This window comes from Mandrillus leucophaeus, unplaced genomic scaffold, assembly GCF_000951045.1.
Source record: "Mandrillus leucophaeus isolate KB7577 unplaced genomic scaffold, Mleu.le_1.0 Scaffold243, whole genome shotgun sequence".
Taxonomy (NCBI): Eukaryota; Metazoa; Chordata; class Mammalia; order Primates; family Cercopithecidae; genus Mandrillus; species Mandrillus leucophaeus.
Genome location: NW_012102510.1, coordinates 2,547,255 through 2,569,464, shown reverse-complemented (window position 1 = coordinate 2,569,464; position 22,210 = coordinate 2,547,255). Strand labels below are relative to the sequence as shown.

Sequence of the window (22,210 nt, the reverse complement as noted above, 5' to 3'; positions counted from 1 at the left end):
TACAAATATACCACACTGTATCCATTCTTCTCTAGTTGGACATTTGGGTTGTTCCCAGTTTTTGGCTATTAGGAATACAGCTGCTACAAATATACGTATGCAAGTCTTTTGTTGACATGTTTTCATGTATTTGGGCTAAATATCTAAGAGTAGAATTGCTGGGCCATAGGTTAAGCATACTTTAACTTTATAGGAAGCAGTCAGTTTTCCAGAGTGGCTGTACTATTTTGCACTCCTGCCAGTTGAGGTATGAGGGTTCCTTGTTGTGGGATTTTGGGAGCAGTGCTCTGGGGTGGGAAGAGGGAAGGGAACGTGGAGGCGTCTCTGCTAAGACACACCCATCCTGAGACTAGGGCAGCCTCTTTTTTTCAAGACAGGGTTTCACTCTTGTCCCCCAAACCGGGGTGCAGGGGCGCGATCTCAGCTCGCTGCAACCTCCACCTCCCAGGCTCAAGCAATCTTCCCACTACAGCTTCCCGAGTAGCTGGGATTACAGGTGTGCGCCACTACAGCTGGCTATATTTTTGTACATTTTTTTTGTAGACGGGGTTTCACCATGTTGCCCAGGCTGGTCTCAAACTCCTGAGTTCAAGTGATCCATCTGCCTCGGCCTCCCAAAATGCTGGAATTACAGGCATGAAATCACTGTGCCCAGCCTTTTTTTTTTTTTGTAGAGACAGGGTCTGGCTATGTTGTCCAGGCTGGTCTTGAACCCCTGAGCTCAAGTGATCTGCGTGCCTCAGCCTCCTAAAAGTGCTGGGATTACTTACAGGTGCAATTCACTGTGCCCAGGCCCAAGAGGCCTCTTTTTATTCCTGTTTCCTTCACCCCTTTTTTCTCCCATCCCCTTCCTTCATCGGGCAACACCCGCCACCCCAGATCAGCACCATCCTACCTCTAGGGGTCCCTTCTTTCTAACCCCACCTCCCATGACTGGTGCAGGGTGGTGTCACAATGTATATTAATAAATGGGGGAGGGGCTTTGCACCAACTGGTCTTCTAGCACCATCTCCCTTTCACACTGTGGCCCTCTGAGGCCTGGAAGAGGGCAGCCCCAGCGTCACAGTCCACTGTACCCAGAACCTCTGCTGAGAGCACAAGCACATACTTGGGAATCATGCGTTGCAGTGACTAGAGGGGTGGGGTGCTGTGGTAACAACAGAGAAGGTAGGCCTGAATCGTTCTCAAGGGGCATCCCTGGGACCTGGCCTTGGATTTGCAGGCCAAGCTCCACCTCCCCTACTCTGAAGTCATCAGCATGTTGAGGGCTCTGGGCCAACTGGTGCCTGAGTACCTGCTGTCTTCTACTTGGAAATGCCTGAGGGCATTATCCCCAGATCTAGGGACACAAATTGCAGTTTAGCCTTGGGACTGAAGGCTAAGTACAGCTGGGGGGCAGCAAGGACAGGGGATGGGGATTCCCAGTCCTAGCTCTGATCGGGGGGCTTCATGCGTGGTGATACTGGATTTCCTGGTACAGTATAACCTGCTGGACCCAACAAGGGAGAGGGGTCACAAGCAGGATATCATGGGTTGGGGTACAGGTCAGAACCCCATGTTCTAGTAGCCACTATGTTCCAGACACTGTGAATGCCACCACTGCCATCCACCTTGGCCTGATATAAGGGCCCCTGTCCATCTGCTTGGGCCCCCGTGTCTTTATAAACTACACAACTGGGCTAGAGCACGAGAAAGAGGAGAGGCCAATGTGCAGGCTTTTCAGCTTTTATTACAAAAAAGGACATGATCCCAGCCCAATTTTCCGACAAAAGTCACCACCTCAGTTTGATTTGGTCAAGCCCTCTCTGGCTGGGGAGTGGGCTGGCCGACAAGAGCAAGGCTCCGTCCCAGCCATCCAACACTCTGTCCTTCCCTGCCCCAGGATGGACACCCGACATGTGGAGAAGTTGCTCTTGAAGCTGCTCACTGGGCCTCGTTGAAGCGGGTCACCATTGTCTTGTGCAGTGTCTCCTTGTAGGACTCGGTTGAGGTGACCCCGTAGGAGCTGCCCCGTGCACCCAGGCCGGAGCCCCGCACCCGTGTTTGGGCCTGTGTGAGGGAGGCAGGCTCTGTCAGGCTGGTGGGGGATGCTGTGAGGGGTGCTAGGGGATGGGACAGGACTGCCTGAGACTCACCTCGATGGGCGTTACAATGCCCTGCTTCTTGCGGCCCAGGCCGCTGCCCTCTTTCCAGCCCATGGCCTGGAGCATGCGACTGCCAATGTTGTCACTGCCTAGCCCGTCCCGAGTAGGCTGCTCGAAGTCTCTGCAGGGGCGGTGCACAGCATGAGTGGTTGGCCTGCCAGCCCCAGGCCCCAGACCCCCTCACCTGGTCCAGCCACTCACACGGAGGCTGTGGATATGCCGCCGTACTTCCTCCTCTTGGGCTCTGGCGGCTCGGGGATGCCATACTTCTCTCTGCGTTCAGCTGCACGGTCCCGGTACTTCATTTGCTGAAAGTTTGTGTGTGTGTGTGTGAATGTTGCGGAGCTAGTCTCTTTTCTCAGGCAACACAGGCATGGGGAGTGGGGTCCCACAGGGTGTGCCATCTGGCTAATGAGGCTCAGGTCCTGAGGGTCAGGCCATCACGGGCACAAGCAGCCGAGGTAGGAGAATGGGGAAGAAGGCTCATGGGGTTACCACGTGAGAAACTGAACTCCAGCTGCCTGAGGTGATGGGGACTTGGGAGGGACAGAGGGGAGGGAGCCCAGGGGCAGGTCACACCTCACCTCCATGTCATTCTTCTCTAGTGCTTCTAGCTCGTTTTCTGACAAGTGGGCTCGCCGGTGAATCTCAAGGTTTTGCTGTAAGGGGGACAGGATAAGAAGTGAAGAGGTTGAGCCTCAGTGGGCCAAGCCCCAGCATGCCCTGCCAATCATCCACTCAGTTACCTTGTGGAGCCCTGAGAGCTGCTGGTGCCGGATGAGCGCCTCTTTGCTGGGGAACTGGCGTCGGCAGAGCAGACAGGCCAGCTTCTGCCAGTCGGTGAGCTTCTCCTCCCGCTCGGGGCCCCCACGCTCCTGCTCCTCCTCACTGTCACTCTCCCCGCTGTAGGCTGCCACCAGCCCTCTCGGAGGGCTCTATAGAGGGTGAGGGTGGGCGGTCAGGCCTGGCCAGATCAGAGCCCCCGCCCCTCTCTGCCTTAGGCACTCACTGGGCGGTCGTCACTGGCCAATTTCGGGAGATCCATGCTGGTGTGCTGTCTCTCGGCTAGTGCTCCCTGGGGTGGAGGGACACAGAAATTCAGGGACTCCGCAGAGGGCCCAAAGGAAGGACAAGATTGTGGGGCAGGGTGCAAGGGGGTGGCCCCAACACACCTTCTTCTCGAGGATGGCATAGCCAGCATCTGCAGTGGCCGACTCCCGCCTCTCGTCATCTCGCAGGGAGCTGATAGGCTGGAAACTATTTTTGAAGTTTTCTTTTTGTTTGTTGAGACTGCGGGCCCAGCGTTCCATGTCCTTGGCAATCTGGGGGTGAGAGTGGAGGTGAGGTTCCCAGAACGCTTATGCCCCTGGGGCTACCAACTATCCGCTGACCCACTGTCCTGCATCCTCAAACACAGGCCGGCCACTATCCCTAGCCTGAACCACTGCAGAAGGCTTCATCTGGCCTCTGGGCTATGGCTCCTGACCCCTTCTCCCAGTAGAGCACCCTTTTACGAAGTATAAGCCACTTCCACCCCAAATACAATGTCCTTAAAACCCTTCCTTCGCCTCCCATCACACCAAGAAAAAACCCAAACACTAGCAACCACAGCCTGCAAGGCACTTGGCACCTGGCTACTCCTGACCTCATCACTGAACACACCCCGTGCCCCTACCCCCACTGTCTATAATGGTGAGGTGGCAGAAGCAGTGTGGACAGGGTGGCGGGTCCATCTGGGAGGCAGATGAGGGGAAGCTGAGGCAGAACAAGCAGAAGGTGAGGGACATAGTAGTACAAGTTCCTATTTTCTGTCACCAGTCACCAGTGCTTCTTGTCAAGCCCCTCTCTGGCTGTGTTCTCTGCTATGGTTTTTGTCCCTCAAAGTTCATGTGTCAGAAATGTAATCCCTAATGCAACAGCGTTGACAGGTGAGCCTTTATCTCGGCTGGGTGCGGTGGCTCACACCTGTAATCCCAGCACTTTGGGAGGCCGAGGCGGGTGGATCATTTGAGGTCAGGAGTTTGAGACCAGCCTGGCTAACATAGTGAAATCCCAGCTCTATTAATAAAAGTACAAAATTAGCTGGGCGTGGTGGCGGATGTCTGTAATCCCAGCTACTCGGAAGGCTGAGGCAGGAGAATTGCTTGAACCTGGGAGGCAGAAGTTGCAGTGCACTGAGATTGCACCATCGCACTCCAGTCTGGGCAACAAGGATGAAACTTTGTCTCAAAAAAAAAATTTAATCCCTAATGCAACAGTGTTGACAGGCACGGCCTTTCAGAGGTGATTAGGTCACGAAGGCTCTGCCCTCCTCAAGAGATCACGGCTGCTTTTTAAAAAAATTGTCCAAGTTTATGGGGTAACAAGTGCTTTTGTAGCTGGGCACCGTGGCTCATGTCTGTAATCCCAGCACTTTGGGAGGCCGAGACGGGCACATCACCTGAGGTCAGGAGTTCGAGACCAGCCTGGTCAACATGGCGAAACCCCGTCTCTACAAAAATTACAAAAAAATTAGCCGGGCATGGTGGCGGATGCCTGTGATCCCAGCTACTTGGGAGGCTGAAGCAGGAGAATTGCTTGAACCCAGGAGGTGGAGGCTGCAGTGATCCAAGATTGCGCCACTGCACTCCAGCCTGGGCGATAAGAGTGAAACGCCATCTCAAAAAAATAAATAAATAAATAAAATAAACAAGTGCTTTTGTTACATGCACAGATTGTATAGCGCTGAAGTCAGGGTTCTTAGAGCATCCATCAGCCAAATAATGTACATCATACCCATTAAGTAATTTCTCATCCTTCACCCTCTCCCACCTCCTCCACCTTTATATATATATACATATATGATTCGAGAAGGAATCTTGCTTTTGTCGCCCAGGCTGGAGTACAATGGCATGATCTCAGCTCACTGCAACCTCCGCCTCCTGGGTTCAAGCGATTCTCCTGCCTCAGCTTCCTGAGTAGCTGGGATTACAGGCGCCTGCCACCATGCCCGGCTAATTTTTGTACTTTTAGTAGAGACGGGGTTTCGCCACGTGGCCAGGCTGGTCTCGAACTCCTGACCTCAGGTGATTTGCCTGCTTCGGCCTCCCAAAGTGCTGGGATTACAGGCGTGAACCACCGCTCCCGGCCCCCCTCCACCTTTTGAGTCTCCATTTAATGCCATCACTGAGAGTGGGTTCCAGATAAAAAGGGGGAGTTTGGCCCAATTTTCTCTTGCTCTAATGCATGCTCTCTTGCCCTTTGAGCATGTTATGATGCAACAAGAAGGCCCTCACCAGATGCCAACACCACTGGGCTTCCCTGCCTACAGAACTGTGAGCCAAATCAATCTCTTTTCCTTATAAATTACCCAGTCTGTGGTATTGTTATAGAGCAGCAAATGGATGAAGACACTCCTCTTCCCCTCACACATACCCACGCTGTCACATTTGTTGTGCATTTCCATTTTATCATTTTAAAATGCATAGGAATGTTTATCTGTGTATAATTTGAATTTATATGCATGACACAATGCCACATTCTGTATTTCCATGTTTCCCCCGCCAGCACAGCACCATTTTTAGAATTCACCAGGTTGCTGAGGGAACACTTTGTGCTTGCTTGTAAATGCTACACTCACAGTGTCACACCCTTTCTCCACAGACAGACACTGAGGTGCCCTCCATTTGCCCACTCCCACAAAACACTGCAGGGCTTTTTTCCTGCCCACCCCTTTATGGGTCTGTGAGAATTTCTCTGGCATACATATACATATCCACCAGCAGCATGTGAGGGTCCCCACCATGGGACAGAAGACACCTGACAGGGCTTACTCGGATGGCACAAGCCACCTCCTGGAGTTGGGCAACCCTGTCACGCACTGAGGAGACTGCTCTGGCTCAAGGCCATTCAGCAAAGAGCAGAGCTGGAGCAGGAGCATGGTCTGCTAAGCAGTCACCGCCCACATCCACACCCGCCTGCCATCTCCCTTGGCAGGAGAGGGCGAGAACTGACAGAGTGCCGCTGCTGGAAGACACCACACAGTCAGCCAGTGACTGCTGGACCCCGGTGTTCACCTGTTGAGCTGTCTTGGTCTTGTGCTTCTCCTTCTTCTCTTTGCCCTCCTTCGAGGGTGCCCCCGTCTCCTTATGCCCATCGGCCGACTGCTCCAGGGCGGGAACATAGGTCCGCCTCTCCCCATCCCAGTACAGGTACTGCTGGCTTTGAGCATTGTAGTAATACTGAGGGAGGAGGAGTGAAGAAGGGATGTGAGGGAAGACCTTGTGAAGGGAACCTGCAGGGCCAGCTGCCCCCGATGCGACCTGACCCGACCCCATCCCTCTCTGCCCTCTCTGGGCTGCCCTATCACCTGGGAGTTGGGGTCATAGTAGAGGCCGGTCTGGGGGTCATAGTAGTAGCCGGAGGTCTCATCGTACTGGTAGGTGGAGACATCGGGAACAGCTAGGGGGTGAGGGGAGTGGGGTCACACTCTTCCCTGCTTTATTAAGAACTCCCCATCCCTACCCACAGGCTGTGGCTACTCACGGTACTGGCTGTAGGATTCCTGGGCAGTGGGGCTGGTGGCCGGTGGGAGAGCAGAACTAGGATGGGTAGGGCTCTGGAGCTCAGATTTGAGCACAGCGGGTGACATGATGGTATACGACTGGTCATGGGGCCAGACAGGAGAACAGGGCTCAGTGTCTGCCCATGCCACCCCTGCCACCTGCCTGCCTCCCTGGGATACATACCCACAGGGCTCACTCACCTGGCTGTTGGCAGCAGTGCCCTGGCTGCTGCTTGCCTCGGCTGATTGTTGGTAGATGCCAGGGGCAGCACCAGGCTGGGCGCGAGAAAAAGCCTGCATCGACACAGAATCAGCCCCAGGCTCTAGGGAGGCCTCAGGACCTGTAAGGAAGGACAGGGCAGGGAGAATGCCTGTGAATAATGGGGCCGGGGATTCTATGCCTGCTGGCCCCCACCACAGCTGCAGAGAGAGATGCTCACCTGCTCCGGTGGGGTCCCCTTTGGTTCCAGTGATGCCAGGGCCCTTGGTGCCCTTGAGGTAGCCATGGGCATAGAGGGAAGACTCTGTGCCCTGGCTGTTGCCATAGCCCTCATCCTGTTGGTAGTAGCTGTAGTCGACCGGCGGCTCCTCGGAGGTGGCCCAGGCACCCTCCCCACCTTGGGAGGCCTGAAGGGCAGGTGGGAGGGGTTCATTAGAACAGGAAGGTGTGGGGATGGGGAGGTGGGGAACCTGCTAGAAGCATCTGTTCCACACGTGGGGCTAGTGTTTCTACCTGACAGAAAAGCATGCAGCCTAAGACAAGTGGAAAGCAAGGGTTGCCTGGCCACAAGAGAACAAATAGGCCAGTGGCAAACACAAGACATAAAAACAGACGAACGCCAAAATGTTCCAGGGCTGATTCTGCTGATTCTGCTGTGTGTGGTGTGTGTGTTGGGTGTCAGGCCAAGGAAGACACCATCTTCTCACTTCTTTATTCTCTTCTCCCAATTTTCTCTCAACCACATTATACATTATTTTTATTCGGGAACATATGATATGTGTATATCATATATGTATATATTACATATAAGGATATGTGTATATCATACCAATTCAGGACAATAAAAACCCCACCAAACAGAACAGAATGCCAGGCACAATGGCGTCGTACATGAGCGCACGGGAGGCAATTGGGAAGCAAGCTACGGTGATGATGAAGGGGAATGTCCCAGGGGGTCTAGAGAGCCAGGAGCAAGGTAGAATGGCCATGCCAGCTATTGGGAGAGGGTTTTGCATCCATGGATAGCAAGCCAGCCTTCCTGCTTCAGAGAGGGTGCAGGAGGGTTGAGAAAGCCCAGGTCTCAGGACGCTGGGAGGCACAAGGGGTCTGAGTACCTGTGAGATGGCCCACTGGGCCGCAGCAATGGCAGTGCTGGCCACAGAGGCAGCACTGATGCGACTGCCTTCATTGGAGGCCATGTCCCTGAGGAGGATGTTAGAGACTGGGAGTGAGATGGCAGGCCCCAAGCGGTGGGGGGGAGTGGGAGGGTGGGGAGGGGAAGGGTGGGAAGGCACATAGGTGGGGCCCTGACCTCTTAGAACCCTTGGCAAACTCAACATTGATGGTCTTGCCGTCGATGGTGAGTGGTGGGTGCAGGGCTTGCAGGATCTGCAGCAGCTGGGCTGCCTCCTGTGGGAGGAGGTGAGGCAGGGACAGAAGGGTCAGGCCCGGGGAGGCCCCCGGCTCCATTGCCCGGTTTCCAGGCTGGGGGCCGCGGTAGGAGGCTGGGGAAAGGGACCCTCCTCCCCACCCTGGGGGCCGGGAACCTGGCTGCCCGGCCCCCAACTGTGCCGCCCTCACCACGATGGTGGAGAGCTGGATGAAGGCAAAGCCGCGGTTCAGTTGGGTCTGCTTGTCCTTTATGACGCGCACGTTAGAGGAGGACAGCACTGCGTAGGGTGCCAGGGCCCCCAGGATGGAATCCATGGTGCTGTGTGGGTTCAGGTTGCGCAAAATGATGGCTGTGGGAAGGGGCCCAGTGTTAGAGGACGCCCCCGGCACTATTGCCAGCCCTGCCCTTCAATGCCCCCCACCGCTCCCTTTCCTCTGCCCCAACCCCCCATGCCTCTGCAACTGCCGCTTCCCTCACTGCTTCCTCCGGGATCAACTCTGCTTGGCGGTCCAGGTGCCAGGCTGGCTGCCTGTCTACTGAGAACCTTCCCGACACACCCCCAAAGTCAGGTAGGATGTTGCCACTCCCTCTGCTCTCCCTACATCAAATGTCTATCCCCGCACCAAGTGGAGATTCCATGAGGATGAGGTCCTGCTCACTGCCATTTCTCTGGTCTTGGTGAGCCCAGCCCAGACACCCTAGGGCACAGAGGAAGAAGGAACAACTGACTCACTGTCATTGGCGTTCTCTGAGCTTGGCTCTGAGCCTTGTGACAGGGCTTGGGAGGCCAGGACTCCCTGGGCCTGGTAGGGCTGCGGCAGGGGAAGCAGGCCCTGGCTCAGCTCCCGGCCACCCAGTGGCAGTGTCTGCTGATCCAGTCTCGTGCCGAGGGGCAGCTTCTGCTCTGCCTCTGTCAGGGGCAGTGGGAGACAGGCTGGTGATAAGGGGGAGGCTCCATGACTGGTCACCCTCCTCCCTATACCAAGCCTTGAGCACAGACTCCTCACCTTCCCTTCTCCCCAATCGCCCCGCCCTGGGTAGTGCGAGGGGTAGGTGGGCCTCACCTGACTTGGGCACGCCACATTTGAAGCACTTCTCTCGGCGTTTGAAGTTCTGGACGCCACACTGTGAGGCACAGGCCAGGCCGTCAGAGGGAGCAGGGATTTCCCACTGCACCCTCCAAACTTGGATACAGAGATCTCCCAGGGACCCCGCAGTGCCCCAGGAAGGAAAGTCCCCAGGCAAGGGTGGCAGGTGCCTTCTGAACCTTCTGATGTGGTTCTCAGTACTGTGCATCTTCCCTTTCCAGACTCTCATTTGTTCTCTGTGCCAGCCCGCTCAGCTCAGGAATGAACAACTCCCCCCTTGTTACAACAACTCCCTCCTCTCCTTCCTCTGCCTTCTTAAGGCCACCAACTCCCAGGACTGTTTCCCGCCTCACGTATTCAATCCCTTTATTAGGTTCCTCTCCCTGAAACTTGCTTCTCTATTCAGAAACCTTTCAGCGTTTCAGCCCTAGAAGTCAGTAGCCTCTGGCCAGACCTGCACCCCTCCTCTTAGCTCTAGGACTGGGTTGGATCCTGCTTTGCTTGACAAATTTTCCTTGAATGTTCCAGCATCTGGATACCCAGCTTCTACTACATTCCATCTCTATTCCAGACTCAGGTACTAAGCACCAGTCCTGGGCCAGGTCCTGCTGCACATGGCCAGAACATGGTCTCTGCCCTCATGGCCTAATAGCACGGGGGCAGATGCAGCATGAAGAGGGGCAGGTCGGTCTGTGTGGACCATCCAGCAGGGGCTCGGGGAAGGAAACGGGCTGGGGGTGGGGTGCCACTTACTTGGCAGGGACAGTCCCTGCACAGAAGCAGGGACGTCTGACCTGGGATGCCCAGAAGTTTCATTTTGTTAAGCCTTGCTGGGGAGGAATTGTTATCGGAGGGAACACTGGACTTTCCAAAACTGGTGTGGGAGAGTAAGGGGAGAAGCAAAAGCCAAGGCCAGGGAAGGAAGTCAGTTAGGTAATGGAGGATCTTATGCTTAAGCTGAGCTGGGGCTGGTTAAGCAGAGGAGGATGGGCGTGGGTGGTCAGAGGTGGTTTTGAGGAATGTTCCAGGTGAGGGCATGGGAGAAAGAGGACAAGAGGCCGGCATACCAGAGAGGGCTCCATAGCGAGCGGGTGAGAGCGTGACGATTGGCATGAGCAGCGGGAATGGCGAGGGAGGGAAGGTGGCGTTTCTGTGATGGAAGTGACAGGACCTGGTGGCCAACAGGATGCAGGGGAGGGGAAGGAGTTCATGAGAATTCCCTGGTTTGGGGCTGGGCGTGGTGGCTTATGCCTGTAATCCCAGCACTTTGGGATGCCGAGGCGGGAGGACTGCTTGAGCTCAGGAGTTCAAGACCAGCCTGGCAAACATGACGAAACCCTCTCTACCAAAAAAAAAAAAACAGGCAAAAATTAGTGGGCATGGTGGCATGCGCCTATGGTCCCAGCTACTCTGGAGGCTGATGGCTTGAGCCCTGGAGACAGAGGTTGCAGTGAGCCCAGATTGCTGCACTCTAGCCTTGGTGACAGAGCCAGATCCTGTCTCAAAAAAAAAAAAAAAAAAAAAAGAGAATTCCCTGGTTTTGAGGCTATCTGGAAATACAGGAAGGAGTTCCACTGTCACTTTGTCTTTCCCTCTCCAGAAATGTTGAGCACCAATCCTCTGATAGGACTTTAAAAAAAAAAAAAAAAAACAGATGCACCACTCTCCCTGACTAGGCAGAGTACTTCCTGGGGAGAGGGTTGGGGCCTCTACAAACTGTAGAATCACAATGCTGGCCCCAGGGCAGACCTAAAGCCACTGTGGCATCCAAGTTCCTGTGATCAGGAGCAAGGCACAGGGCATAGCTAAAGGTTCACCCATAGTTCCACCTCTCTGAGCCTCAACTTCCCCTTAGGGAAGACAGAGGTGACTACAAAACCATAGCCTCCAGTTTCAGTTTTGACGTGGCCTGGTCAGAGTGGCCTTCAGGCTTGAGCTACCTGATATGGGCTCTCAGAACGCTCTGTGCTTTGCTTTCATGATTAGTTAACAATTCGACTGTGTTAACTGTGGGCCAGGTGCTGTTCTGAGTGTTACCCTCTCATTAACAGAGCTGAATCCTCCCAACCACCTTTTGGGAGAGGTGTCATTAATACTCACATTTTAGAGATGGGGAAAGTGAGGCAAAGAGAGGCTAAGCACCTTGGCCAAAATCAAGGCCAATCTAGGACAGTCTCATTTCAGCCAGTCTGGCTCTGAAGCCCACATTCTCCACACCACCACTTCAAGCCTACACTGTTACTAATTCATCATCCACGTATATATTTCCTTAAAGTCTACTGGAACTCCAGGCAAGACTGCATTTTAGGAGGACAGAGCCTGCATCAAGTGAACGCTCACTACACATTTGTATATGGCTGGCTAGGAATGGTGACTACTCAAGCTGAGCGATCAAGGGATAGAGAATGAGAGAGAGGGAGGGAGGGAAAGGAGAGAGATTGGGGGAGAGGGAGAGATGGGGGGAGAAAGAGTGGGGGAGAGAGTGGGAGAGGGAGGGAGGGAGGGATCGCCGCCACTGCTGTGTTGCTGTCTCTGTCCATGACAACTGCTGCCCACCGCCCCTGTACCTTATTGCACAGCCAGTCCTCATTGATCTTGGGCTTGGGGTCGCTGTAGTGCATCGACACCTTCTGGCCCAGGATGTTGAGGGAGTGCTGCAGGAAAAAGCAGAGCACAGTGAGGCCCAGGCAGCAGTGCCCCACGCACCGTTTCAGCACAGGAGAAGAGAGTGAGCGAGCCCTTCAGCTGGATGGATGAGGGACAGGGAACGGAGGGAGGTCGGAGAGCGGATGGAGGGAAGAAGGGAAGTAGGGAGGGAAAGCGCCACAGCTCTCGGGCGCAGCTGTTTGCTGCTCTGCCGGGCACACGCACGCACACATGTGAACACACACCACCAGGCACACAGTGTTCGGCTGACCGACGCTTGCCGGACAGTGGGGAGAAACCCCCACTCGGCCCTGACACTGCCAGGCCACACCCAGGGCCAGGACTACACAGGTTACACTTGGGGGGTAAGGGGAGACAGGGAGGGGGAGGGAGAGGGCAGAGAAAGAGAAAGAGAGCGCAGGTGCGCTAGTGCTGGAGAAGGGGAAAAAGAAAGAGCCATTTCGAACAGATGGAAGTTTCTGCCGTGAGGCCGTCTTCCCATGGATGGCTGGGTCCTGGGCCCGTGGCACTAGCCTACCGACCCTGAGGAGACGGCCTCAGGGCTGCCTCTGCCGGGATCCCCCATTCTACCACCTCTGCCCCTTCCTCCCCTGAAACTTCTCTCCAGTGCCCTACACCAGGGATCTGGGCAGGGGTGGGTGTCCAGGCAGATCTTTGGGTCTCGGAGGTCCCAAAGCTGCTGAGTTGGGATCCCGAGCCAGGCTTGGGGAAGAGGCTCCCCCGGGGGCTGACTGTGCACGGGTCCTTGCCGAGAAGACGGAGCTGCCTGAGGTAGTACCTCCTGTGAGCGTGGAGATGTGATAGGAAGGGTAGGGGCGGCGAAGTGAGGCCAGGGTGTCGATAAAACTATCATACTCGACAGGAACTTGAGATCAACAGAGCAGTGCTGTCCCCTTGCATGAAAATCAAAGGGCCAAATTCACATGCAGGGAGGGGGCTGACAAAATGAGTCTTGCTAGTGACTGTGCCAATAGCTAAGCTCCTCACTGGCAGGACTTCCAGTGGTCCTGAGGGTAGAATGAGGTCCTGGCTCTGGCTAACCCCAGAGAGGGGTGCCCCACCCCCACCCCCGCCCGGGGGGAGTGGGAAGCTAGGTGAAAGAACCCACCCTGGCAGCTGTTTCTCTGAACGGTCAGCTGGGAGAGGTGAAGGGGCAGCGCTAGTGCCTGGTGGTAGGAAGGGGCCAGTGGTGAGTGTGGGCTCTGGATGGGAAGCCCAGTGGGGTAGCGAGAGATGGGAAGAGGAGATAGTGAGGGTCAGGAAGGGAAGAGAGGGGGCAGGGGGGATGGGACACAGGGCCACAGGGCAGGGAACTGTGTCCATAAGAATCAGGCGATGGGGAGCGCTCGATTACAAAGTAGTATTTGTTTGGGGGGGGGTTCAAGTGCGGCAAAGCAACCTGATTGGCTTCCATCCATCGTGTAGCGTCCTGCAAGTGACTAAACTCGACGAAGGCGAAGCCCCGGCTCTGACCTGGAGACAGCATTCAGATACAGACGCAGTGGGTTAGTCAACAGCTTTGGACACACGGCGTTCCCGGGGGCGGGACCCGAGGGGAGAGGACGGGGGCAGAGAGAGGGAAAGGGGAAGAGGAGAAAGGAAGAAAGAGAAAGAGGCAATCAGAGAGAGAAAGACTAGCAGGTGTGGGGGGCAAGGTAGATGGCCAGGTGGGGCAGGGAAGGCGAAGGGAGAAAAACAGAGACCAGAGGTCGGTAGTGGGAGAGACACACACACCAACTGGGAAGAGAGAAAGAGATGGGGCTCGGGCAGACCTGCCGAGCCAGCCTGGGGTGACAGAGACGGAGAGAAGCAGCCGGGAGGGAAAGAATACGAGAGATCTGCCTCCAGAGAAGGAGGTAGGGGACGGTGGGCAGGCTGCTGGCTCCACACAAGCCACAATACGTAACTCCAGGGCGGACCCGGCTCGAGGTCAGGGGCACCCAGGAGGGGTCCTGTAACAGGTGTTGAATCACAGGAGCAAAAGAGAAGCTGGGCCAGGCTGTTCTGTGAGGCTAGGAAGGCTCTTGGCCCATTGAGAACCAGGGGCGGTTAAAGACACGACCTCATCTCAGCCTCACCGCAGCGCAGGGGAGGCGGGCCTCGCTAGGGAGCCACCTCAGGGCCACAGGGTGGAGACTACAGCCACAAACAGTCCAGGTTCCCCTGGACAAAAGGAGAATGGTGGCCAGGATTGGCCAGGAGGACCTTAGAGGTAAGAATCAATGGGTGCCTGGGAGAAGCGCCCAGGGCCATCGAGGGGTCTGCACCTGTAACACCTTGGGGAGAGAGAGACCCAGAAGCTGTCCATGTGTGGTGTAGTTGGGGTGATGCAGAGCAAGACCTACATGCAACCAAGACTCCAGGCTTAGGAAAGGGATTCAGGGTTGAGGCCTCAGGATAGCATGTCCTTTAGAGGCAGATACACGGGGAGGGCTTGGATGAGAGGGGCTTGGGGGGGCATGCTTAATGTTCAAAAGAATAACCATTAGGATGCATAGGAGGATGGAATGAATAATATAAGTGGGGGGGGGGGCAGAGAGAGAAAGAGAGAGAGGGAGAAAGGGAGAGAGAGAGAGAAAGAGAGAGAGAGAGATGGAGGTGTGGGGAGGAGAGACTGAGAGATGGAGAGAGAAGCCCAGGCAGAGTGAGGCCCCACTGTGCCTGCCTTGGGGAGCCTGGGCAGAGGTCCTGTAGAGACAACTCCCCCCACCACCACCCTGCTAACCTCAGGCCAGCTCCAAGCAGCCTGCAAGAGGGAGGGAGGGAACAGGCGAGGCCAGGAAGTCCTGGCTGTTCCTTGGGATGTGTCCTTGGATAAGAGCCATCCCCTGCTTCCCCCTTGGGACACACACGTGGGACCACCACGTCAGAGCTACTTTCTGGTCAGAGGCTGTTACCAAAAAATGTAGGGGAAAGTGAGGGGCAGAGGAAGAAGAAAGGAGAGGGAAGGGAGTGTATGGGAGGGGGTTACCATCTCAGATACTCAAGAGTCCCAGAGAGGAGATGCCTGGGAGCCTGGCCCTGGCCGTGACCCCGGGGAGCACCCAGCTCAGCTCAGAGCTGCACCCCTGCCCCGACAGCCCCATTGAAGAGGCTTTTGGCTGGAGCTGTGAGGAGAGTGTGGGGAAGGGGAGAGAAGAGAGGGCACCCCCCACACTGCCCATTCCCAGCTGTGGCAGGAAGGTGGTGGAGGGAGTCGGGGAGAAGGCAGAGGTAGGAGGGAGATTCCGAGGCTGAGGCTGGCCACTGGAAGGGGAGGGCACTGGGAACAAAAGCTCACCTGAAGATTTGTTCCGCATCAGCCGAACCTCCCGTGCTTGCACGCCGTGGGACTGCAGCTGGCCACGGATCTATATGGGGAGATACAGAGTGGGGCAGGCTCAGCACAATGGGGCCGCTGGGTACCTGAGGCTGGCTGGAGGCCTCTGGATCCCAAGGGGTCATCCGTGATGTGCACACAGTCTCCTCTGCCTCTTTCGCAGCTTTTCCCTGAGTGACAACAGCCCCAGGCCCACACCAGTTCACAGTCTTGACTTTCAGCCCCAGACTTGCAGAAAGTGAATCAAATGAAGAAATGGGCACAGAGCAAGGTAAAGCATGGCAGCAGGACGACCCTCAGGGACACAGAGAACAAGAAAGCAAGTGAGCCAGCCACTTAAGAACGGTGGGCAGGGTGATCTGACAAAGGGCTCAGTGGCAGCCACGAAGTAAGGAAACCTGGGAAGCAATTCTTGCCCTTGGCAAGGGGATAACCCACGCCCCCGCCCCTGCCCCGCTGACCTGCAGCTTGCGTCAAAAGAGATCCATGACATAAATGCCAAACTGGGGAGGACAGGAGTCTGAGCAAATCCCAGCCATGTACCCTAGACCATGACTGCAGCAATAACTTAGGGTGGAGACAAAAAGCAAAAAGATATAGTCCTGGGGATTGCTTCCTGGATGGAGTAGGCCAGAGCGAGACTGCAGAGGCAATTCAGGATTTGGACCAGGTGAGGCAGGGTCTCTAGGCCAGTGAGGTCTCTCACAGAGGACCAGGAGCCTATGCCAACCATTCTTGGGAAGGAGTCTTCATGTCTCTGGGCCTCAGTTTCCCCACCAGGTTAAACAAGACAGGAGATTAGACTTACACACACCCATACACAGGATGAAAAGGAAAAACACACAGAAGAGCTTATCAGGACTCCAAACTCAGGGAAGGCTGAGGAAGCAGCAAAAAGTGCGCTCTGGGGTCCAGCTGCCTGGGTTCAGACTCCAGCTCCACTCCACCATTCACTGGCTGTAAGACCTCAGGCAAGTCACATTCCCACTCAGTACCTTCCCTGTTGGGATGCCATGGGGACTGAATCACACCTAACACATGGCCCATCCTGAGATACATTCTCAACAAATGTCAGCAACCAGCTACTGTCTGACCCTGGACAGGGCAGGTGGGCCAGACCTTAGAAACCCTCAAATACACAAGTGGGATTTTCTCTGCTACAAAATGAGCAGCTAGCAGATTTCAGAGGAGGGCTAGGGGGTGAGGGAATTTCAGAGAATTCATGGGGGTGGGGGGTGAGGGGTGGCGGAGTGGACTAAGAAGGACCAGGATCAGGGAGACTATTCTTGGAAGTTATTCTGGTAGGCCTCATGGGGCTTCAGTGTGGCTGTCATGAGAAGTATGTATGAAAAGGAAACTCGAGGAAAGGGAGGCAGGCGGGGAGGCTGTTAACAGCCACCCAAGGCTCTGAGGCCAGGCCAGGCTGCTGACAAAAGAGGATGGGGAAAAAGGAGAAGGAAATTTCAGAAAATCCCACCCCTCCCCCAATGGTTGCAGGGCCCCAGTGTCATCTCTGCTACCAGCAATAGCCAGCACTGGCCCGGTGAGTATCTGGCCCTTGATACACACATGCAAAATGGCTGGACGACCAGTGGAATGTGCAGGACTGCTCTTCTCCCGCCCAAACCCACCACTGCCGGATACCCACAGCCGCTGCCCCTTGGCCAAGCCGGCCTCTCTGACACTCCTCCCTCCAGACCGGGGGGCCAATGGGACCTGCCCACAGAGGACGGATCAGTGCTGGGGGATAGGAGCTGGAGGGGGAGAAGGGATGAAAGGCACTGAGGTTGCGGGTGAGGGAGGGGTGGGGAAAAGTTGAGGGCCCTGGAGGAGACCCAGCCTGGCCTCCTGCCCGGGGCCATGGGGGGCACGTACGTCATCCTCAGTGGCTGCCTGTGGCAGCATCCTCAGCATGACGATGTTACTGGCCTTCTCCTCCTCCTCCTCATCCTCCTCCTCCTCATCCTCCTCCCCTTGCTCGGTCCGATAGTCCTGGTCCCGATAGTCGCCGTCTCGGGGGAAGCCCGGCGGGCCGGTGGGGCTGTGCCTGTGCCGCCGCCGCCGCCTACGCTGAGTCTCGGAGCCCGGGGAGGCCTCGTAGGAATCCTGGCCGACAGAATGAGATGAGTGACACCAGACGGGCAGTCAGTCTGGGCAGGCCTAGGAGCTGGCCGCTGGCTCTGTGAGGCGGGCAGGCTCTGAAAGCCAGGGATGTGCGGGCTCCGGCTAAAGGCTCAGGCAGGCAGGGTGGGCAGGCCCTGGTCTGCAATCCTTCTGGGCCTGGAAATTCTCCATGGGGTCCTTTTGGGGACTGCCTTCAGGGGGTGGGGAGAGGTAGGTGGCAGTATTGGTGTTGCGGGGGGATCTCTCAAAGGTAGCTGACAAAACACAGCTTAAACCTCCTTGAGGCAAGACGGCCTGGGGTCAGCACACCAGACCCCACCCTTGATTTCCCCCTCCTCTCTGGCCAGCTCAGGGGGTGTGCTCAATTGCTCACTGTACCACCGAAGGCTGTGTGTCTCCTATGGTTCCACCCTGCAACTAAGCTAGGGGCATAAGAACAGCTTCAGATCTCAGCCAGAGCCAGCCAGCAAGAGCTGGTAGAGGTGGTGTGAGGGCTGCAGACACTTCCTCCTCAGTCCCTGATCCTCAGCCTTGGCCAGTCCTCCACCACACACCACGCTCAAAATGGTATGGCTGTTGGGCTCTGGGTTGTTGCCCATTCATCTATTCCAGGACTAAGCAGACCAGGCCTCGGGCCAAAGCCCTCCTACCCACAGTGGGGAAGCGCCAGATAACTTGGTGCTCCATTCTTACCCTGGCCAGGGCCCAGTGCTCCTGGAGACGTCTGGGCACAGCTTGACAGCTGCCACTGGAGAAGCCAGGCAGTCCACCAAAGGAGTTTTCGCCCTGGACCCTCCAGAGGGCAGTGGGCAGCTCACAGCCTGCCCCCTAGGGCTGGGCTTGCAAGAACACCCTTCCCAGCCTGCTGGACAGGAGAGCTGCCTGCTCGTGTGGACCAGGGCCCTGACTGCCCCTCCAACTGGGATTCCCCTAAGGCAAGCCTGTTTGTTCCCCTCGGGTAGGGGCTCCTGATGGTGTAAACATCATGCCTCATCCCTCAGGCTAGGGTGAACTACCCAACATGGCACTGGCTTTTCCAGAAGTGTCCTTCCCTTCTGTCTAGGGGCTCTGTCACCACTGGGAATGTCCATGGCTGGCCTCCCAGAGCTCCTCAGCTTGGTAGTCTGCATTCCCCTGGTTGTCCTCCCAACCCCAGACGCCGGGTCCCACGGAAGAGGCTCTTCAAGTGCTCAAGTTGGCTGGGAGTGGGCAGTACAGGGTTCACAGTGAGCCATGGGCCCGAACTGAACAACAGGGAGAAGGAAAGAGTGGTGGCCAGGGGCCCTCAGAAGTACAGAGCCAAGCATGTGGAAGCCAGGGAGACCCAGGTTGGGAGAGGAGCCCTCAGAGAGGGGAGTGGGAACAGGCCCTCCAGGTGAGGCAAAGCCACCGAGCACAGTCTGAAGGCATGGGAGTGGAGAGCCGCCTGCACACGGTGCTGCAGCCAGACACAGAGGGCCCTCGGGAGCCCATCCCAGTCAGGCCTGGCGCAGCTCACCCCTCCTCACCTCCGCACTCTGCTCCTCAGATGAGTCGTCATAGTCGTGCTTGCCCTCCTGGCTGCCGTACTCGCGGGGATATGAACGGTAGTCCATGTCCCGGTAGTCGTGGTCTCGGCTGCGGTTCTCCCCACCATCATCCTGCGAGCGGTCAGTGGCTCCATAGCGCCCAGTCCTGTCACCACGACCACCACTAGTGGAGGAAGAAGGATGGGGAGGGATCAGAAGGTTGCCCTTTCTAAAAGGTGCAAGAGGCCCAGGTGATGTGTTCTCATGGTTATAGGGTTTTGTTGTTTTGGAGGAGCATACAACAGAAATGAGGAGCCCTTCTGATCCTATCAGATAAGGAAGTACATGCTACCACCATGACTTAGCTCTGGTGATGTTAACCTTGGTCATCTGGTTAAGGCAGTGTCTGCCAGGTTTCTCCCCTGTAAACTTTCATTTTCCCTCCCTCTACTCTATTCTTTGGAAGCCCTCAGGCCTGCCCCTGAACAGAGATTCCTAAATATCTACTCCACATCTCTGAACTGCAACCCGCCTCTCTCTGGTCCTATGTCACTCTCCGGTCCATGCCGCTGGCTTCTCTCATGAGCACCTTGGTTGTGGCCTGGCTGGTCTCCTCACTTCTACCTGGACCTCCCCAGTTCAGTCTCTACATCCCAAATCCCAAATATGAGTGCTCTCTAAGGCAAAGCCACTCAAACCCATCTCAGTCCCTTCAGTGGTTCCCCCTCAGTCTCAGTATCAAACACCAAAATGCTCACCAAGGTCCCATGCAGTTTGCAGGATCCCCAAGGGTGAGGGCCCTCCTCCCTGTCTTGCACCACGTGCCCTGCCCCTGCTTCACTGTCACCTTGCCGACACTAGCAGCTCTTTCATTAAAATTTCTCCTACCGCAATAACTGTAAAATAATTATCTCAAAGCTGATTTCATCTGCATTTTTCTTTTCTCTTTTTTTGAGAATGGATCTGGCACTGGTGCCCTGGCTGGAGGGCAGTGGCATGATCAGGGTTCACTGCAGCCTCAACTTCCCAGACTCAAGCCATCCTCCCACCTCAGCCTCCTGAGTAGCTGGGACCACAGGCACATGCCACCACACCCAGCTCATTTTTGTATTTTTTGTAGAGATGGGGTTTTACCACATTGCCAGGTTGGTCTCAAATTCCTGGGCTTAAGTGATCCACCCACCTCAGCCTTCCAAGTGCTGGGATTACAGGCCTCCACCACTGTGCATGGCCTAATCTGTGTTTCCTTGATGAGTTAAAAAATTACTAGAATATGGGCTCCAGGAAATGAGGGGACCTTGGCTCACTGCCATATTCCCTAGCACTCAGTAGGCGCTCAACAATTATTTTGAACAAATAATGACTAAAAAAGCATTCTAAAAGCAACCAATATATGTTTACTTAAAATAGAAAAAACTAGATGACATAGAAGAATGCTACTATACTAACAGGATTCCAATTCTGGTTGGGAACAACATGAGAATGTCCGTTATCAACAGCATTCTTAACATTATTCTAAAGACACTAGCTAAAACAATTAAACAGGGAAGGAAGAAAAAAGGTTAAAAGCTGGAAAGAAGAAGGTAAAATTACCATTATTTGTAAATGATAAGAGAATATACCTGCAAAGCCTAAGAGAATCAACTGAAAAAACTGTTATAAATAATAAATCAGTAAGGATGCTGGGTACAAATTAATGTAACCACTGTTTGGAAAATAGAAAGGTCCCAAGTACAATTCATCAAAAAGGTTAAATACCTAGACATGTGCAAGATATTATGACTATATTTCACATATATACCAGCATATATTTCAAACAGATCAAAGATTTAAATATAAGAAATGAAACCACAGGCCAGGCGTGGGCGGCACTTTGGGAGGCTGAGGTGGGCAGATCACTTGTGGTCAGGAATTCGAGATCAGCCTGGCCAACATGGTGAAACCTCATCTCTACTAAAAATACAAAAATTAGCCAGGTGTGGTGACATGCGCCTGTAATCCCAGCTACTTGGGAGGCTGAGGCAGGAGAATCCCTTGAACCCGGGAGGCAGAGGCGGCAGTGAGCCAAGATCAAGCCACTGAACTCCAGTCTGGATGACAGAGTAAGACTCTGTCTTTAAAACAAACAAACAAACAAACAAACAAAAAACAAAGAAAGAAATGAAATCATAAAAGTAAAAGAAGAAAATATAGAATAATTGAATAATTTCTTTATAATCTTGAAATGGGGAAACCTATAATCCAAATCCAGAAGCCACAGAAGAAAAGATTACTAAATTCAACTACATAAAAATAAAATACTTTTGCTTGGAGAGAAAAACAGAAAAACAAAAAACATCATTAACCAAGTCAAAAGACAATAAACTAGGAAAAACTATGGGGAAAGGAAGTGAACAGAATTCACAGATAAAAATATAAACTACGTGTATCTGAAAAGATGCTCTATTTCACTTACAATGAAAGATGAAAATTTTGCTAGGTGAGATGGCTCATCCTGTAATCCCAGCACTTTGCAGGGCCAAAGTGGGAGGATGGATCGCTTGAGGCCAAGACCAGCCTGGACAACATAGCAAGATCCCGTCTTTACAAAACCACCATCAATCACCACCACAACGTATTAGTTGGGCATGGTGGTGCACATCTATAGTCCCAGCTACTCAGGAGGCTGAGGCGAGAGGACTGCTTGAGCCTAGGACTTCTAGGTTACAGTGAGCTATGAGTGTACCACTACACTCCAGCCTGAATGACAGAGTGAGACTCCATCTCAAGAGAAAGATGATAATTAAAACTACATTGGATAGACTGTTTTAAAATAAACTTTATTTTACTTAAGACAAGGTCTCGGTCTGCTGCCCAGGCAACTATAGCTTACTGTAGCCTCTACCTCCTGGGCTTAAGCAATCCTCCCATCTCAGCCCCAACTAGCTGGGACTACAGGAATGCACCACCATATCCAGCTAATTTTCAAATTTTTTATAGATACAGGATCTCACTGTGTTGCCCAGCATGATCTTGAACTTTTGGACTAAAGTGATCCTCTCGCCTCAGTCTCCCAAAGTGCTGAGATTACAGACGTGAGCCACTGCACATGGCCTAAAATAAACTTAAAATTTTAATTTCTGTATATTTTTTCTAGATTTTTTTTATTGTGGTAAAATATACATTTACCATTTAACCATCCTTTTTTTTTTTTTTTTTTTTTTT

The 22,210-nt window shown here is 54.3% G+C and overlaps 1 protein-coding gene across 5 annotated transcripts in view; it reads right to left on the bottom strand.

The window, feature by feature from the left end:
- Positions 1-1,709: 1,709 nt before the first annotated feature.
- The window catches only part of RBM10 (RNA binding motif protein 10), a 38,762-nt gene continuing 18,261 nt past the window's right edge, over positions 1,710-22,210 (bottom strand). For 2 of the 5 annotated variants that reach the window (XM_011982831.1, XM_011982832.1), the window contains exons 3-24: positions 19,007-19,190; positions 17,250-17,480; positions 15,336-15,405; positions 13,455-13,528; positions 11,956-12,042; positions 9,365-9,425; positions 9,034-9,210; positions 8,489-8,649; positions 8,220-8,317; positions 8,023-8,110; positions 7,128-7,314; positions 6,889-7,028; positions 6,669-6,786; positions 6,493-6,584; positions 6,200-6,364; positions 3,317-3,466; positions 3,154-3,219; positions 2,891-3,079; positions 2,729-2,803; positions 2,346-2,452; positions 2,136-2,265; positions 1,710-2,049 (exon numbers count right to left, since the gene is read on the bottom strand). In XM_011982831.1, coding sequence (XP_011838221.1) covers positions 1,924-2,049; positions 2,136-2,265; positions 2,346-2,452; positions 2,729-2,803; positions 2,891-3,079; positions 3,154-3,219; positions 3,317-3,466; positions 6,200-6,364; positions 6,493-6,584; positions 6,669-6,786; positions 6,889-7,028; positions 7,128-7,314; positions 8,023-8,110; positions 8,220-8,317; positions 8,489-8,649; positions 9,034-9,210; positions 9,365-9,425; positions 11,956-12,042; positions 13,455-13,528; positions 15,336-15,405; positions 17,250-17,480; positions 19,007-19,190 — 2,776 coding nt within the window. In that variant the 3' untranslated portion in view covers positions 1,710-1,923. The remainder of the gene's footprint in view (positions 2,050-2,135; positions 2,266-2,345; positions 2,453-2,728; positions 2,804-2,890; positions 3,080-3,153; positions 3,220-3,316; positions 3,467-6,199; positions 6,365-6,492; positions 6,585-6,668; positions 6,787-6,888; positions 7,029-7,127; positions 7,315-8,022; positions 8,111-8,219; positions 8,318-8,488; positions 8,650-9,033; positions 9,211-9,364; positions 9,426-11,955; positions 12,043-13,454; positions 13,529-15,335; positions 15,406-17,249; positions 17,481-19,006; positions 19,191-22,210) is intronic. The other 3 variants (XM_011982833.1, XM_011982834.1, XM_011982835.1) reach the window with 3 other exon arrangements.